This window comes from Cucurbita pepo, chromosome 3 (assembly GCF_057944985.1).
Source record: "Cucurbita pepo subsp. pepo isolate OVF chromosome 3, ASM5794498v1, whole genome shotgun sequence".
Classification (NCBI taxonomy): Eukaryota; Viridiplantae; Streptophyta; class Magnoliopsida; order Cucurbitales; family Cucurbitaceae; genus Cucurbita; species Cucurbita pepo.
This window is the reverse complement of record NC_141800.1, coordinates 16,217,719-16,234,736: the sequence shown is the minus strand read 5'-3', so window position 1 is coordinate 16,234,736 and position 17,018 is coordinate 16,217,719. Positions and strand designations below refer to the sequence as shown.

At 35.6% G+C, this 17,018-nt stretch overlaps 2 protein-coding genes across 2 annotated transcripts; one reads left to right on the top strand and one right to left on the bottom strand.

Annotated features, from left to right (window-relative positions):
- Positions 1-732: 732 nt before the first annotated feature.
- LOC111789993 (squamosa promoter-binding-like protein 7) lies at positions 733-7,199 on the bottom strand. Its single transcript, XM_023670747.2, has 10 exons — positions 6,508-7,199; positions 5,972-6,141; positions 5,661-5,887; positions 5,502-5,576; positions 5,300-5,407; positions 4,887-5,004; positions 4,559-4,691; positions 3,564-3,726; positions 2,618-3,181; positions 733-1,551 (listed from the first exon to the last, which is right to left on the bottom strand). The coding sequence occupies exons 1-10, from the start codon at positions 7,041-7,043 to the stop codon at positions 1,222-1,224; spliced, it is 2,424 nt and encodes an 807-aa protein (XP_023526515.2). The 5' UTR covers positions 7,044-7,199; the 3' UTR covers positions 733-1,221.
- Positions 7,200-12,146: 4,947 nt separating this feature from the next.
- SCL28 (SC35-like splicing factor 28) lies at positions 12,147-16,888 on the top strand. Its single transcript, XM_023671737.2, has 7 exons — positions 12,147-12,521; positions 12,862-12,939; positions 13,678-13,842; positions 13,971-14,026; positions 14,191-14,230; positions 15,929-16,141; positions 16,527-16,888. Exons 1-7 carry the CDS (start codon positions 12,337-12,339, stop codon positions 16,534-16,536), a joined length of 747 nt encoding a protein of 248 aa, XP_023527505.2. The 5' UTR covers positions 12,147-12,336; the 3' UTR covers positions 16,537-16,888.
- The last annotated feature ends 130 nt before the right edge of the window (positions 16,889-17,018 follow it).

The following is a 17,018-nucleotide window of genomic DNA, read 5'->3' as shown; positions in this document are numbered from 1 at the left end:
TTTTTAAGCCTAATTAAAACTTTTGAAAATTTATAAGTATTTTTTAGATAAAATAAAAAGAAATTAGAAGTAGTTTTATTAATAGCGATCTTATATTTGGGAGATTATTATGTTATTAATGTGGGTAAACACGAAGAAATTAGCTAAAAATGAAAAATGAAAATAATGGTGACAAAAAAAAATTAGGCGAATGTTGCAATTTGTTTCTGATATGAATTAGGATTAGTAGGATCTGAGTCAGATTGATATATAATTGCAAAATCATCCAACTTCATCATTTGCCTAGTTGTCTTTCTTTTTCCATGTTTTATGGTCCAAAACACACCTAATTATTCACTAACTTTAATCATTCAAATCCGATCTCTTTTTAGTTTTGACCCTTTTTTAAAATAATCATTGGTTTTGACCCTTTTTTTAAAATTCAATGCTCTCGATGTCGATATTTCTTACCTATATTCTCATCGATCCCATCTTCAAATAGATCATTCAGTCCATCACATGTCCATCATAACACAAGTGTTTAGAACCTATGCGTGAAAGAACAGAGAGAACCACCCTACCCGTGTACAAACATCATTTCCATAAATTGTACCATTACCCTAATAGTTTGAGGCCCGGGCCGGAGCATAGCTCAATGGTCATTGGCATGTACTCCTTTCGAAGTCGGAGGTTTAAATCTTCCGACCCTAAAGTAGTTGTACTAAAAAAAATGGAGTTTAATGGAAATACAAGTAGAAATATGACTTTGAAAGCATTGAAAACTCAGTAGTCTAGGCTGTGATGAATAAGAAATTCATTGTTAGCCGTGAAACCTGGAAATTATTACAATACAGAGATCCAGCATCTGCTTGAACTTACTTCAGGTGAGATACAAATGTACAAAAGTTAGGAATCCCGCATCCAATGCAACCAAAAACAGACTACGAACTCCATGTCGTTACCGGGAAAAAATTCACATCGGTCGACCAGACGTAGAACAGTAAATATCAGTATCAAACAATAGAATGATCCAGAGGCTTTTGCTCTAAACACACCAAAACTATGTAGGTAAGTAACCTGTTGGTTTGGCAGTGAGACCAAGTTTTGGTCGAGGCGTCCATTTCGCATTCGCTGGAGAAAGGGGACGCCATAGGTGGGCGGGCGGGCAGTTCTTGAACTAATTTTCAGCAGAACAAAAGAATGGATCAGAAGAGTTATGTTCAAGTTCAGATCCTTCTTGTTCTACAACTTATTGATCAAGCACCGACGGATCGAAACAGCAAAGTCGCCAACCTTGTGAGAATGAACTAAAGCTGCACATATTCCAAAACAAACAGCAACGAAGGTAACTGCAAACAATGTTGTCTGACGCCTAAAATGAGCCCCAGAGAATAGAAGACCACATGACTTTCTTGAATGTTCTTGCTTTCGGCTTTCTTCTTTCACTGTAAAGGCTTGAACAGTTATTTTCTCGCCGAGATTTTTGTTTAAAAGGGGTACTGTTTCCACACTACCAATGGAAGTTGAACCTGTCACTGATCGAAAATGGCCATTTTCTCTCGACTCCATTTTCTGCAGGAAAAACAAACAGAAGAAATATGACCGAAATATCCCTGTAAAAGATCCAGGATGAATATAATCAACCAGCACCACCTTGGAAAAAAATATATTTTACAGGTCGAGTTTGAAGCTCGCAATAGGATTCCATTACTGTCCTAGGAGGTATCTGATCGCTCAAATTTTCCGGGGCGATTTAACGTGGTAAAGACCATTATTAAATTGTCACAGGCAATTTTTTCCCAAGAAAGAAGAGTCTAAAAGAATGCAAAACTGGTGTCAAAATACCTAAACTACTCGATCCTCGAAAAACTCAAATGAGCAAAAGACCTAAGAAAATAAAATTTGGGGTGAGGAATAACATCCATAGCCAAATCACCCCTCCCTGCAATAGGGCCTAAATTAATAGTTCCAAGCCCTTAATCCAGGTTGGAATATATTCATAGATCTGGGAATCTCTCTCACAAAATCATGTGCAGAGAGAACTCCACTTTTGGGGTTTACTCCCTCCCTGTAGGTAGAAAGGAATTTGACAAGACCACTATGGTCTGTATGATATCTGTAATGATTGTCGGTGCCTTCGCTGTGACTTCGACGTGGGCCAGTAAAAAATCCTGCAGAGGCAACATAACCAAAAGCAGGAGAAACTACTAATAAACTAATCGGTTGTCTCTCTAAATTGAATCAAGATCACAGCACTTGAAAGGTGCATCTCGATGGACCACTTTACAATAGAGATATACAGGATTTCACATCCTTCCATCAAACTATTCAAAGACATTCCTCGATCCTTCAAAATAATAGGCTTCTCTAGAGGTTAGATAACAGTAGGCAATTTTTTATAATGTCTTCAGTATTTATAATTTTTTTTTTTTTTTTTTTTTATCAAATGCCAATTGGAGGAATCTTAACACACCCTTGGCTAGCTGTTGGTTTCCTCTTTTTGTACTTGGTTCTTTGCTTAGTATAAAAGTTCGCCATTACTCAATTCAAAAAATAAATTATAAATCTGAAAAAATCAAATAAGAACGGAAAAGAAATTCAATATTAAAAACCCTACAGAAAACATTGAAACTCTTACCAGTACAATCCCGGGAACAACAGAAACCAATTTGTTCTCGGAGCAGCTTTGAGAAACACGGTCCCCTTTAGACTTGGGATGTCCTAAGTGTAGCACTGAATTCCCAGTTTTATGAAGATTCAGTTGAAGAACATCTCTTGCAGAATCCAAATACTTCTCAAAAAACCTTAAATCAGGATAATTGAAGCCGTTAACCGCCACATTTGATTCTACATTTTCCATGACAATCTTAAGATGTTCTAAAACTCTCCCTAAAATGACAGTTGAGTCATTGCGTATCAAAAATTTCAACAACCGAGTGAATCTTTGAATTTGTGACGAATTCATAATATGCTGCACATGCTCTGAAGAAGGCTTTTTAAGCAACCAAGATATGTCCATCATGAGTTCTGAATGTACTTTTTGTCTCAATGAAAAATGTTCACAAGATTCATGTGAAGAACCAGTAGCTTCGACAAGCAGAGACATATCAAGCCGCTCCTGTATAGTCTTCATTTCAGAGCAAGTTTCGCTATCACCAATGAGAATAGGAATAAAATTTGACAAGCCTGAATGATTCTCCACCTACACGGTATTTACAAAAAACTGTGAGAGGAAGATAAAAAATAAACATATTGGAAGACAGGATACAACCAATATTTCCATTTCTTAGTCTATTACCATGTCAAGAAGTCTAAATTTAATTTGGTTCAAATAACTTGATGAAGTTTCTGTTTCCTTTTTCCTTTCTTCGTCTTTTTCTTTTTCATGCACACCCAAAAGAGACAAACTTTTAGGCAGTGTTGAGATGTTAAAATTGTTCACAAAACACTTATCTCATGACACTACATTCAGGTAATTGTTTTTAAAACTTATTTTCATCTTACTTTATTTATGCTTGGGGAGGGTAGCAGGGGCAGGTGAGACAAATTAATCAAAGAACATGGGATGGAAAATATATACTTGCCTCAACAAATGCAGGGCCAAAAAGATCATGGTCTGTGTGGGGTATATATATCTTGAACAACTGGTGGTCGCTCCACTTAGCATCATCACCTTCTTTTTGACAATGGGAAAGAACGAAAGAATGATCGTGCAAAAGATACTTTCCAGCAAAAGATACAAGAGACCTGCGAACATAGATAACTTTCTTCAGCATGAATAGTAAATTTTATTCTGCAAGTCAGGGACCCTTTTCTTCAGCATAGATACAGTGGACCTCAGAAACTCCACAGTATACAGAATATATAACTTCTTCCAGGCATATGTACAAGCATGCAATTTCTCACTTCCAATATCCATTTGGCCTTTCATTAACTGGCTTAGCACAAAACCTAGTACATTTAAGGTTAATATGATTATATCCATTGGTTTAGAAAGGCAAAAAATACAGTATGCCAGAAAATTCATTGCTTCAAAAGAACGAAGCTATCTCCCAGCACTAGGAAAAAAGATTAAAAAGTATCTTCTCAGACAATACAAACGTCCGGACCTCACTCCAACTGATACTTTAGGACTGGGAGACTTTGAAGAGTTTTTTCTTTAAAGTTTACCAAAAGATTCATTTGGATGCCAAATCCATGGACCTTGAACCAAAGAGGCTGTCCCGTCCCTTGAGGCAACCAAACTTTTATTAAAATTTCGGTAAGCAACATCATTAAGAAGAAAAATATAAACCTTCAGATGTCTTTAATAGAAACAAAACTTAAAAAATTGATAAAAGAATATAGAAGTAGATATGTGAAGCATGCGTGATCTCGATTTATGGATATATCAGTACAAATGCAAGAGAGTTGCATACAAGAATATCGAAGGGTAAATTTATAAGTGAGTTGGTAGCTAAATCCTCTTTCCCCTTGCTGAAAACCAAATGATAATAATATAGATATGTCTGGAAAAACCTGTAGAGGTATTTTTTGGGGGCTCAAATGAATATGGAGTATAATTCTATTATTGTAATACCTAAATTTTGGTTGCCGCAAATGACTTCCACAAGCAACAAACTCCATGGGTTTTCCAGCCTCAAAGCATGTAGGATGTATGTAGTGAAGTCTTGGAGCCTGCATATCCCTCTCAATTTTCATTACACTTTTGCCTGTACAAAATAACAGGAAAAAAAAATCCTCAAGAAAATATTAATGAACAAATAAAACCTGCAAGAAAAGTCAACAATCGACATGTTAAAAAAAAAAAAAAAAAAAGTTTCAACAACAGAATCACAGAATGTATCATGAAATATGCTCATATTCACGATGAATTAGAAAAAAAAAATGCTAAATTGTTGACACACCTTCTACAGGGCGAAAAATCATGTTGTTCAAATAAACAAGCATGTCGCCCCTCCCCCAAAGAGGTCTTCCACGTGCAACTACAAAATTGTGCACGTGTGTCGTGGGATCTTCAAGTAACTGCCAGTAGTTTGAGAAATTAATTAGTTTAAGAAAATTCAGGGACTAACTTTCAGATAATTGTTTGAAAGGAAACATGAAACCATGAGGACAAGGATTCCAGTTAAAGACAACCTAATTATGACTAGGGGCAGACATGCAGAAGCTGTAACAGGATATTATTAATTAGCTGTCCTAAGAGAGTAAAAAGCCTGACCTTAAACTGATAATTACAGTCAAAAGTATATAGGAAAGTAAACATGCTACCAAATTGTAACAACCAACGTTATATTTGAAAAAATCAACTCAAAATCACCTTTATCCACATAAACTTCGGCATTGCAACAAATGCAGTCAAAATTATGCAACCAGGCCGAATATATCCCTCCAACTCAACAGGCATATTAGCCAACCATTCAAATATCTGCAATGGATTCGATGTCAAATTAACCAAATTCTAATATCTTATGCTGAAAAAACTATTCTCATTAAGTACTAAACTGTAAAGATGAAAATACTTGGAGCCGAAGTCTTCTAGGGAACTCGGCAGGATTCCAATCATAAAGCTTGAATGATATTCGGCCAGTTGGACACTGTAACAAAAAGACTTGGAATCATCATATGTCCTCGTGCGAACAGAAAATAGAAAACGGCTGGAATATCTTTAAAGCATTCACCATTGATGAATATGTGCTTTTGTTGTCGCAGTAGGATGAAGTAAGAGATTTAGAATTATCTTTTCCTCCATCCACTTGAGCTTCACCCATTGCCAATAAAGTTAACCTGCCATCCATATTATTCTGCAGGTCAGGAGCTGAACAGACAGTGGAGGTTACCAGCCCATGTTCAGGCTCCAAATGCACAACTTCCTTCTGATCAGTTTGGTTATTGAAAAGAATGTTATCTGTAAGAATACATGCCAGTGAGAGAAATCCAATGGTACACCAATCGTAACATTGCTGCTGCTGCAGCTGTTTTAGATCATTACCTTTACCTACATCACCATCACAAGAAACATCTTCCAAAGGCACGCCTGATCGATCACTTTCCATAGAAGCTGCAGAATCAACAGGCTTCCTACGTCGTCGATTATTGTGTCGCTCTAATTTTCTTCGACAACTCCGTTTGCCTTCATCAAAATCAGATAAAACATGAAACCTGCCAAGCAATTGGAAGTAACCAAGAAGCATTAGCAAAGAAATTTTTCATTCATTGTTTTGGGTGTCCAAAAGACGTATATTTCGACATAAACATGTGATGCCCAGAAAGGGGGGGAAAAGGCAACCACGCACTCGGCATCATATAGGACCGGCACTCCCATGATTGAGGAAACAATTTAAAGGGCATACAATGCCATCGAAGTAACAGGGTTAGAATGTGCACTTTACACAATCTAGTAGCATCGGCACTTGAACAAGATGCAAAATCAGCAAGAATTGATAGGTAAGCACCGAAAGAAAACAGAATTAACTTGAAAATGAACGAAAAAACCAGCAAATATCGAAACACACGAACTCAACTTACTTGCCACACTGCTGGCAATATCTTTTAGTCTCTCCATCGAGCACAACAGCAGCAGCGTTAGCGCAACGAAGACAAACCCTATGCCTTCTATGATAACCTTTAAGCTCGCTAATATCGACCTCACACCCCGGTACTTGGCACCGAACAGTTCCAGCCGTAGCACGCGCCGTCCTAGCCCGCTTCTTACCAGGCGTGGCAGCTGCTTCCTCCTCAAGCATCGCGTCAATCTCAGGACAAGCACAAGGAACCCGCCCGGCCAAGAAATTCGAGCAGGTCAACCTCGGGTCGCGCTTCCGAATTCGGTCCGAATTGGAAGGGGGGGAAGTCTGGGATTGAATCTCGAGGTAATGAGAGGAAGCCGAGGGCAGATTGTCCTGTTCCAAAGAGAAGGAAAACTGATCATCCGCAGCGAGGTCGAGGAGATCCCCCAAGTCCCAGAGTGGGGTGGAGGAGTCGTCGGGCATGGGGAGTTGGAGGTCCATTCCGGCGCCGTCGTGCAAGGGCTGCGGCAACGGCGAAGGAGGAGAATTATCCATTGAAGAGGAAGTACGTGCCCTAGAAAATGGAAGACGGGGGGAGACGGTGGTTGGGAATGGCGTTGGAAAAGGTGGCGGAAAAGGGACGGCAGCTCCGCAGGTCAAGCTGGAGGGTGAGATGTCTCTCTGTTACTCTCCCGGTGGGCCCCACTCTTAGAGAGAGAAAGTTTTAGAATTTTATTTAATTTTGTTTAATTTTATAATGGAAATGAAAAAAATTATTCTCCGTCCACGCGCTATTACGAGTCAGAAGATTTTTTTTTTTTTTTTAATTACAAATTTAGTTTATCAAATAACTTTTAAATATTTAATTCATAATTTTTTTAATACCTTTCTCAACTTTTTTATAATATAACGTAATTTGTTTGAAAAATAAAACAAACTTAAAAGAAAAAAAATTAAAGCGCGTGGAGATGTGAGAGTGGGCTTTAGATTTGAGGTACAATACACAAATTAAAATTAATTATTTTTCTCCCATTAAATGGGTCTTCCTCTCTCTCTAATATCCACAGCGCTGATTGCAGAACCGCGATTAATTATTAAAGATAAAAATAAATAAATAAAGTTAAAAAGGTGAAAAGTGAAAAGTGAGATTTACGTATTAATATAAAAGTTTTTTTTTTACTAATTTAATTCATTTTAACTTTTTATTTCCGTTTTCTTTTTTTAATATTTATCAAATTTCGCCATTTTAAACTTTTATCCGAATTAAAAATTAAGATTTTTTTTTTTTTTTGTCTATAAATTTTGAATATTACATATTTACCCCTAAATTTTGAATGTTTTTGTTAATGAAACACTTAAAATACAATAAATATAAAAAGGGACAATATTAGTTACAAGGTGGGTCAACAAACCATTTCATAAAAAAAATAAAATAAAATAAATATTGGGATATAACTATGACAAAGACTTTAAATTTGTATTAATTAATAATGTGATGAATTTCGCTAATTTAATTTATTAATTTTTGAGTAATTAATGAATATTATAATAGATGTTATCAGGTAAGTAGCGTGACTAATTAAGCTTGATGTAATAGTATATATTAAAATAATTAAATGACCTTGGTGCAGAATAAATATTAATGAAAATTAATGAGGAAAGTCTATGATTAGGGTGAAGATCCTTATCCAAAATGTATTAATTTTTTATTTCTTTTGAAAATTTATTGCGATCAACCCCCAATAACCTAATCTAAAATTATTGGAGCTAACTGATCGTTAAGAAGTATGAGCCGTTGACTAAAATGTCAGATGTTCGAACGTTCTCATTCTAAATATTGTGTTGAATTTAGATATAGATAGAGAGACCAAAATCGAGAGAAACACAACGACAAATTAAACAAGTAGATGTTTGAAGCAGAATGGATGGTTTTAACTTGTCTATGATTAGTGCACCGACCCTCGTTGCTTAAGGGGTTTTAACTTGTCTATGATCAGTGCCCCAACCCTCGTTGCTTAAGGGGTTTTAACTTGTCTATGATTAGTGCCCCAACCCTCGTTGCTTAAGGAGTTTTAACTTGTCTATGATCAGTGCCTCGACCCTCGTTGCTTAAGGGGTGGACCATTCTTGAACTTCTTCTGCTTGGATCGATACTGTGAAATTCGAAAGATCGCAGTCAAATGAGGGATGAATGCAGTATGCTGTATGCCAAAAATTACTAAAGAGGAGAAGGAGGAGCGTCGGACTTATAGTTGCCCCTCGTCCCATGACAAAGTGCATAGATCATTCTTCGTCAGACGAAATCAATTCGACCCGTTGCTAGGCAGCCTTACCTTTCTCCTTATCCTCAAAGTTCGTTGGAGCATCTTTCACCTTCATCTTCAGTTCAATATTCCTGATCATATCTAACACAACCTCAAACCAAACACGATTTAAGGTTTTTGTCAAGAACAAAGCATGTGGTCCAAAATATGTTACAAAATTCGATTAATGGAAAAATCATAAAACCCAACCCAAAAAAAACACTAAAATTGAGCAAATAAAAACCATATAATATAATTAATGAATCATTTTATGGAAGGTTTACAAAGAATATAGTACTCGAATAAATCCAAATATGATAGCTTAATTGAGAACGACAATTATGTTGTACTACGCCACACATTATCTTTACTCGTGGGTAACATTTTATGCTTCGATTACAAGCCAACCAATGTGGTGGGCCCCACTTCTTTTTTTTTTTTTTTTTTTTATAAGGCCCACAAATCATTTCATGTTGACACGATATTGTAATTTAAATAATAGACCCAAATTTTATTAAAAAATAATTAAATTGAGATTTTATTAATGTTATCTAATTGGGTATACTAGTTAATTAATGGCTTTAATAAAGTAAATTAATTTTTTGTAATAATTAAATTTTATTTTTATGTAATATTTTTAACCCGATTAAGATATAATTTTTTTAAAATAAAGTCATATACAAAAATAGTATTTAAATTTTTATACACGTAGATTTTTGTATTTAAGGTAATATAATTACAAGGATGAACAATAATAATAAGTAAAAAAATATTTATTTATTGTGGTAGAGATTTCATGAAATATTCGAAGTGTTGGAAAATGTTGCAAGTATGACGACATGTCGGCTTGTTACTGTCTTTAGTTCTTTTATTTTTTAATATTTTAGTTTTCTTATGAGTGCCAACAAAGAAAAATTAACAAATAGCCTTTTTCATAATTATTTTTATTTTTGAGAGCTACCTTTATTTGGAATAAAAATATTAAAAAATCAATTAATATATATATGAATTTATTTATTAATGCAGACGGATCCAAATAATATATTTTGGGGTCAAACTTAAATAATATAGAGCAAGTTCAATAAATTATTTTATTAACAAAATAATTAAAATATTTTGTAATATTCATGTGCTGGGGATACTTTCTATATGATAATATAATTTATTGATTAAAATATTATCTCATCAATAAAAAGTTAAATAATCAAATATCCATTTTATTTAATTAAAAAAATATTACTTATCAACTCTAACTAATTACAAATTTAGTACAACTTTGATAAAACATTAATAAAATGACAACTAAATAATTATTTAAATATAAAAACCTTAAAATATTGAAATTAGTTTTTTTTAGTTAATTCGTCCCAATCTCTTAATTGTTACTCGTTTTATTAACAGAGAATATGATACTAATATCTAATTAGAAAATTATAATTTTTATCAAATAAATTAGAGACTCATTTAACACACAATTAAATATATTTTTAAAATCAATGAATATAAATAAACGATTAAAAATTTAGAATTATTATTTTAAAAAATAGATATATATTTGAACAGAAAAAAAATGAATTAATCCTTTCATGATTTAAAAAAAATTATTGGTTTGGATTAACTCTTGGAGCTTAAACGTCAATTATTTACTTTTATATATATATATATATTTGTTTAGAAATTTATAAATTTCATATTTTCAAAATAAATAATTGGATTAAAAATTTATTCTTGAAGTATGCTCGATATTATAACTTAGTAACATTAGTAAACTGATTATATTATAATTGGATTACAGATTTCGTATATGCGTTAGAAAAATAAATAAGTACAGATAAACTATGACACCTTAGTAAGAGAGGAGTACGTGAATGTACCGAGACATGTTCTAATGAGAGAGATTATAAGGATAGGATAGCTAAGAAATGCTTCAAAGAATGGAAAGTCGTTACCTATACCAACAAGGTGCACATTTCTCATTGGTGACTCGATCATAGGAAATTAATGATTAAGAGTGCTTTACTTTGAGCAATTCTATGTCGGATAATCTCCGGTAGGATGCATATGAGTGAAGACAAAGTATATTGGAATGACTCACGTTGGTTTGTATGGATAGTTTTCACTATTAAGAAGCGAATAATAGGTAACGTGACCATCTAGCAAGAGATGCAAGGGAATGTGGAGATTATTAGGTGCTGAATCCGATTCTAAATTTCGGTCACAACTTTCGATCATCAGGTGTCGAGATCAAAGTTGCCATGTCGCAGAGGATGTAAGGGAATGTCGAGATGCAGGTGGCAAATCCAGATTCTAAATCTCGTGCACAACTTCCGATCATCAGGTGTCGAGATCAAAGTCGCCATGTCGCACGGAATACAAGGGAATGTCGAGATCATTGGGTGTCGAATCTAGATTCTAAATTTCGGTCACAACTCGATCATCAGGGTCGAGATCAAAGTTGCCATGTTGTAGGGGATGTAAGGGAATGCCGAGATGCAGGTGTCGAATCTAGATTCTAAATCTCGTGCACAACTTCTGATCATCAGGTGCGAGGTCAAAGTCACCATGTCGCAGGGGATACAAGGGAATGTCGAGATCATCAGGTGCCGAATCTAGATTCTAAATTTCGGTCACAACTTTCGATCATCAGGTGTCGAGGTCAAAGTTGCCATGTCACAGGGGATGTAAGGGAATGCCGAGATGCAGGTGCCGAATCTAGATTATAAATATCATGCACAACTTTTGATCATCAGATGTCGAGATCAAAGTCGCCATGTCGCAGGGGATACAAGGGAATGTCGAAATCATCCGGTGTTGAATCTAGATTCCAAATTTCGGCCACAACTTTCGATAATCAGGTGTCGAGATCAAAGTTGCCATATTGTAGGGGATGTAAGGGAATGTCGAGATGCAGGTGCCGAATCCATTTCTAAATTTCGTGCACAACTTCCGATCATCAGGTGCCGAGATCAAAGTTGCCATGTGGTAGGGGATGTAAGGGAACGTCGAGATGCAGGTGCTGAATCCAGATTCTAAATTTCATACACAACTTCACAGGTGTCGAGATAAAAGTTGCAATGTCGCAAGGGATGTAAGGGAATGTCGAGATGCAGGTGCCAAATTCATATTCTAAATCTCATGCACAACTTCCGATCATCAGATGTCGAGATCGAACTTGCCACGTCACAGGGGTTGTAAGGGAATGTCAAAATCATTGCCGGTCGTTGAGATCAAAGTTGTAATTTAATGAAATTAGATTTTATGTGTAAAAACGGGCACAACTTGTAATTTTGATATAATGAGGGGTAAATTTTGATAATTAAGAAAATAAAAGGGCCTTAATCCCACGTCTCACCGGACCATAGGTGGACGTTTAAATCTTTGAAGCGTAGGGTTTAGGTTATGATTTATCGATAGCGCTCTCATCTCCCTCTCCCCTTCCCAAACATTCGAATCATTTTCCCAAATCTCCCTAGGGTTAGGGTTTTCTCTGTTTCTTTCGCGTGATTTTCGTTTGCAGGTACTCGAGGAGACGCAAACAACCCACTATGGCGAGGTACCGAAGCCGGAGCAGAAGTTACAGCCCTCGTCGGCGTAGCCGAACCCCACCACGAGGGCGGAAGCGGTACGACGACGACCCTAGAGACCGGTACCGCGAAAGCAGGTCTCATAGGGACCGTCGCTCTCCTGCTCCTTCTGGGTTACTCGTGCGTAATCTCCCCCTTGATGCTAGGTATTTCATGTTCTTCTTCGAGCTTCATCTGTTATTGGCAATGTCTCAATTTATTAGATTGATGGACGAATTGAATGGCGCATTTGCTTTCGTGTTTTACATGTAAATGTGCATTTGTCTAGAGTTTTGAATTTTGGGTAGGAGGTGTATACGGCTTACCGTATGAATGTTGATTTGTAGTTATATAAATATTTATCAAAAAGAGCATTCGTTGCGTGTAGTCTCTTGTCAAGACGTGTGCAGTCACTCGACGTTGTATTATTTTCTCGTTTTCTGTTGTCTATACATTGTATGAATTATTAAGAGGAATAATTTAGGGTTTTGGTTGCATTTCATGCAGGCCGGAAGATCTTAGGATCCCGTTCGAGCGTTTTGGTCCTGTTAAGGATGTGTATCTTCCGAAAAACTACTACACTGGGTATGGTCGCTTTCATGTTAACTTGTGCTCACTTGGGTATTTCGATTTATTATTTCCTGGTACTTCTTTCTCTAATTGTCAGGCTATCCACACTAGAAAATAGAGTTTTGCTATATTAGCCAAGAAAGAAAAATTTAAGAAAATTAATATTATTTTTAGATTAAGTTCTGAGTTCAGAATCTCAGAGCACTGTTGGAGTTTCAAAGTTTAAATTGCCTTTACCATTATGTAATTATTTGGATAAGATTGTTTACAAATCAATATGAGAGTATGAACGGTAACATTTCTGCATATGGAAGGAATCTGCAAATTTGTTGATTAACTTGAGCTTAGTTCACACTTAATCCTAGAGACGAAGAATTTGTTTTTGTTAAATGATATGTTTACTAGTATGTAATGGCAGTGATTACCACTTTAGTTCAACCATCTTTTGAATTTAGTTTAAATATAACTGATAATTAAGAAATTCCAAAAAGCGTCAATTAATTGAATTGGCAGTGGTTTGCATTATATTTGGATCTGAAAATTATTATTGCTTCTTATATAAGATTGTGTGTTGACTTGTGAGATGTGGCAGCCCTTTCTAGTTTTCATTGGGTCAGAAATGGGTTTATATCTTCGTGTTTTGAATTTGTGGAAGTTTATTAATGTTCTGTTACAAAATATTATAGATATGATCTACTTTGTTCTCTCTCTCTCTCTCACGAGGATATCATTCCCTTCATTGCCTATTTGTAGGGAGCCCCGAGGGTTTGGGTTTGTGAAGTTTCGGTTTGCAGAAGATGCAGCTGAAGCAAAACAACAACTGAATCATACGGTTATTGGTGGACGGGAGATACGAATTGTATTTGCTGAGGAGAACAGGAAAACTCCACAAGAAATGCGTGTGACTTCACGCTCAAGGTTCTATGACCTTCCTCCTAACTTCTAATCTTGCAGTATCCTTTGTTCTGATTATCTTCTTCACGTAACCTTTATTTTTAATTTTGAATTAATATATTGATAGTCTTTTTCTCGGTGCTCATATATAGTGGCAGAAGCAGCAGAAGACGTTCTCCAGCAAGGTCTCCGCGACGGCGATATCATTGTCAGTGTCAATACTTATCTTGGTTTTTTCTCTCTATTTTGCTGATTTCGTGAAAAGAAAAATTTGTATTGGGTTGATGCTGACGTTTGATTAACATCATTGTGATGCAATTTGTAATTACACCTTCATTTTATGCTCAACATGCCTTTTCTATTTGACTGCAGCTTACTCACGCTCACCTTCACCTGCCAGGCATGACTCAAGGTTGGATCTTATCTGTCATACTTATTCTACTACTAGCAAGATTAAAATCATTATTGTCCTGCTGTTTCCATTACTCCTTACTTCTATACCATGTTTTGAAATATTGGTTGGTCCTATTATGATGATAAGTAAACTGTGCATGCCTTCTTCTAACTCTATAATTTTGTACTTTAACATGTCAAAGCATTCTTTTAGGATGAGAAACATTGCATAATATTTTGAATTTTGGCACTTGTCTTATAGAGTATTCAAACCTCCAATTGAAGTACATGTTCATTGTTTTGATTCAGTCTAACCAAAATGATTTTGTCTGTCATTGGGTGAAAATCATTTTTATAGAAATATTTCGATAAACTCAGCTTTCTTCAATTTACTCAACCTGAACCTCATGAGTTCTGTTTTGTTCAAAAAACTTCTTGAAGTTATCAATGGTGTGTCAGTTTGAAGAAGCACGATCCATTTCTAATGGATGAATTATCCTTGTTCCTATGTCATGCGGTGATGTGTTTAGTCAGTAAATCTAAGTGGTACTTTGCTGTGGTTTCAATTGCTCACTAAATATTAGTGTTATAGTCCAATAATAATAGTTGCACTTTTAATCTTCATTTCCCCATCAGGTTTATAATATCAGCCCAATATATTAAATCTAAGCAACACTTTCATTTTTTTTTTTGATGTTCTCCATGCTTCAAATGTAGAATTTTATTTCATTTGCTTGAATGTTATCATGGTTAACCAAAAAGATTTAAATTTAATATTTGATTTGATGCACGTGAAATATTCTACTCCCTACATAGTACAGAGTTGCATTGCAGGACAAAGTGTACAATCTACTTAATTCCTTGTTTATGCAGATATTAAAGTGTAAGGGGAGACTTTAAAGACTTGTTGATTAATAAAGTTTAACAAGAAAAGCGATCATAAAGTGATGGGCACTTGCTTACTTTACCTATCGAACCCTCTCCATGAGTATAATCTATTACCTTTTCAATTATCTTAGTTGCATGTTTTTTATTTGTTTGTTGACAATTTTCTTGTGAGCAGAAGTTAAGGATTGGTGAGAGTTTAAAAACAAAATTTATCTCTGGTTTTTTGCCCCCTTTTTCCTCCCTTTCAAATCTCAACGATTTATCAGCAAGAAAGTGATTTGTAAGTTTGATATCTTCTTTTGCATATACCGTCCAGTTAAGAAAGATTAGAGCTTATAGTTGGCCAAAGAAAGAAATCATCTTCAAAGGAGAAAAAGCCAAAGTTTTACTGGTTGTGGTATGGTGACATTGTCCAAGAAAAGATAATGTGATTTTTAGAAAGTTGGGGCAAAGAGAGCTATGAACTTGTCAGAAGCTGATCAACCAGTACAGCTTAATAGAGCATAATTCTCAGTGTTTGGATCTACTTGTCATAATTTTGTTCGGAAACCTGAAAATGGTGCAGGTAAAAGTCATGTTTTAGTTGATCAGTCTTGAAAATGATGTTAAAAGAAAATTGTGCTTATAAAAGTATGATATAGTTAGTATCATAAGTACCTGTTGAACGTACCTCATTGGGCCTTTGAAGACTGCTTGGACAGGTTTTCTTTCCTGTGAGAGAGAGAGAGTTGGTTGTGTTGTGCTGTTTTAAGTCTGAATGGAAATCGTTTCTGTTTGATTTGTTGATTTATTATTCCATTAATTTTTTCCATTGTTGTGGCTGATGTAGGAGCCGTGGGGCCAGGGATGAGTATCTTTCTCCTGCACGATCTAGATCAATTTCACGTTCTCATTCCCCTCGTGATAGGAGGGATTACAGCCGATCTCCAACTCCAAAGGAGAATGGTCGGAGCCCTCGTGCAGTGGACATTGCACGCAGTAGGTCAAGGAGTCCAAGGGCTGCTAGCCGCAGTCCTTCTGGATCGCGTTCACGTTCCTATAGGTATTTTACCTTTTAAATTCTTTTTTCTGGTCCTCTGGAAGACAAGTTTCTCATTTCTGATTAACGAGGCAAGAAGGAAATGACATTCTTCAATGATCTTGTTCTTTTGGTCCTTTCTTTCAAGAATTTATTCGATTATATTTTGATCTGGTAGAATCTAGCAAAATGCTTTGGAGATATTTCATCGATTTACTAATGCTCAAGCTTAATTCAATATGAACTCAGAATGAGATTTGAGAGTGTTTTAGTTAGGGTCAGCAAAGTTGTATACGTTGATTTGTCATTATCGAACATTTCTGGTTCAAAGTATAGTGTTCATTGTGTTTAGCCGGTAATAATTTCCTTTGGTTGAAGAATTTAACACCCTGTCATGTTGCTTCTGCAGTCCTCGCTGATGGATGTGGTTCGGGATCGTCCTCGAGATTTGTTAGTCTGCCTTCCGTTATGGCCAGATGAACTTTGCTATTCCATGCTATGCAGCTTCTGTAAGGAAATTTTATTTATATGTGAAAGTTGGGAGGCGGGACTTGAGTTGTGGGTTGAAGAACAATGAGTGTAGTCTTGCTGTTTCTCAAGTAGTTAACTTCATGTGAGTGCATGCTGGTGGACTTCTACTTGACAACCTTTACTAGATTTAGATTTTTGGGGTTCAGTGGATTTCGTTTATACTCTTGTATATGTCTAGTGGTTGTATTTGGAAAGTTTAGGATGCTCCAATCTTGTTATGGATATTGTCTTGTTTGTTTACCCCAGTTTTGTGTTATTGTTCAGTAATCCCATTTTATATCAGTTCTTAAACCTTTTTTTAAATTTCCAAGTTTTATTATTAAAACTAGAAACAGAATCGTCAATGACTGGATTTAACCTGCAATGATTC

What these genes read in the sequence shown, in the direction of transcription:
- LOC111789993 (XM_023670747.2), bottom strand. Translation starts at nt 7,043, where the DNA reads ATGGATAATTCTCCTCCTTCGCCGTTGCCGCAGCCCTTGCACGACGGC. An exon ending in CTAGAAGACTTCGGCTCCAA is followed by an intron (nt 5,408 to 5,501) that starts GTATTTTCATCT and finishes AATCCATTGCAG; the next exon opens with ATATTTGAATGGTTGGCTAA. An exon ending in TTGTTCCCGGGATTGTACTG is followed by an intron (nt 1,552 to 2,617) that starts GTAAGAGTTTCA and finishes TTTTTCCTGCAG; the next exon opens with AAAATGGAGTCGAGAGAAAA.
- SCL28 (XM_023671737.2), top strand. Translation starts at nt 12,337, where the DNA reads ATGGCGAGGTACCGAAGCCGGAGCAGAAGTTACAGCCCTCGTCGGCGT. An exon ending in CGTGTGACTTCACGCTCAAG is followed by an intron (nt 13,843 to 13,970) that starts GTTCTATGACCT and finishes GCTCATATATAG; the next exon opens with TGGCAGAAGCAGCAGAAGAC. An exon ending in TCCGCGACGGCGATATCATT is followed by an intron (nt 14,027 to 14,190) that starts GTCAGTGTCAAT and finishes ATTTGACTGCAG; the next exon opens with CTTACTCACGCTCACCTTCA.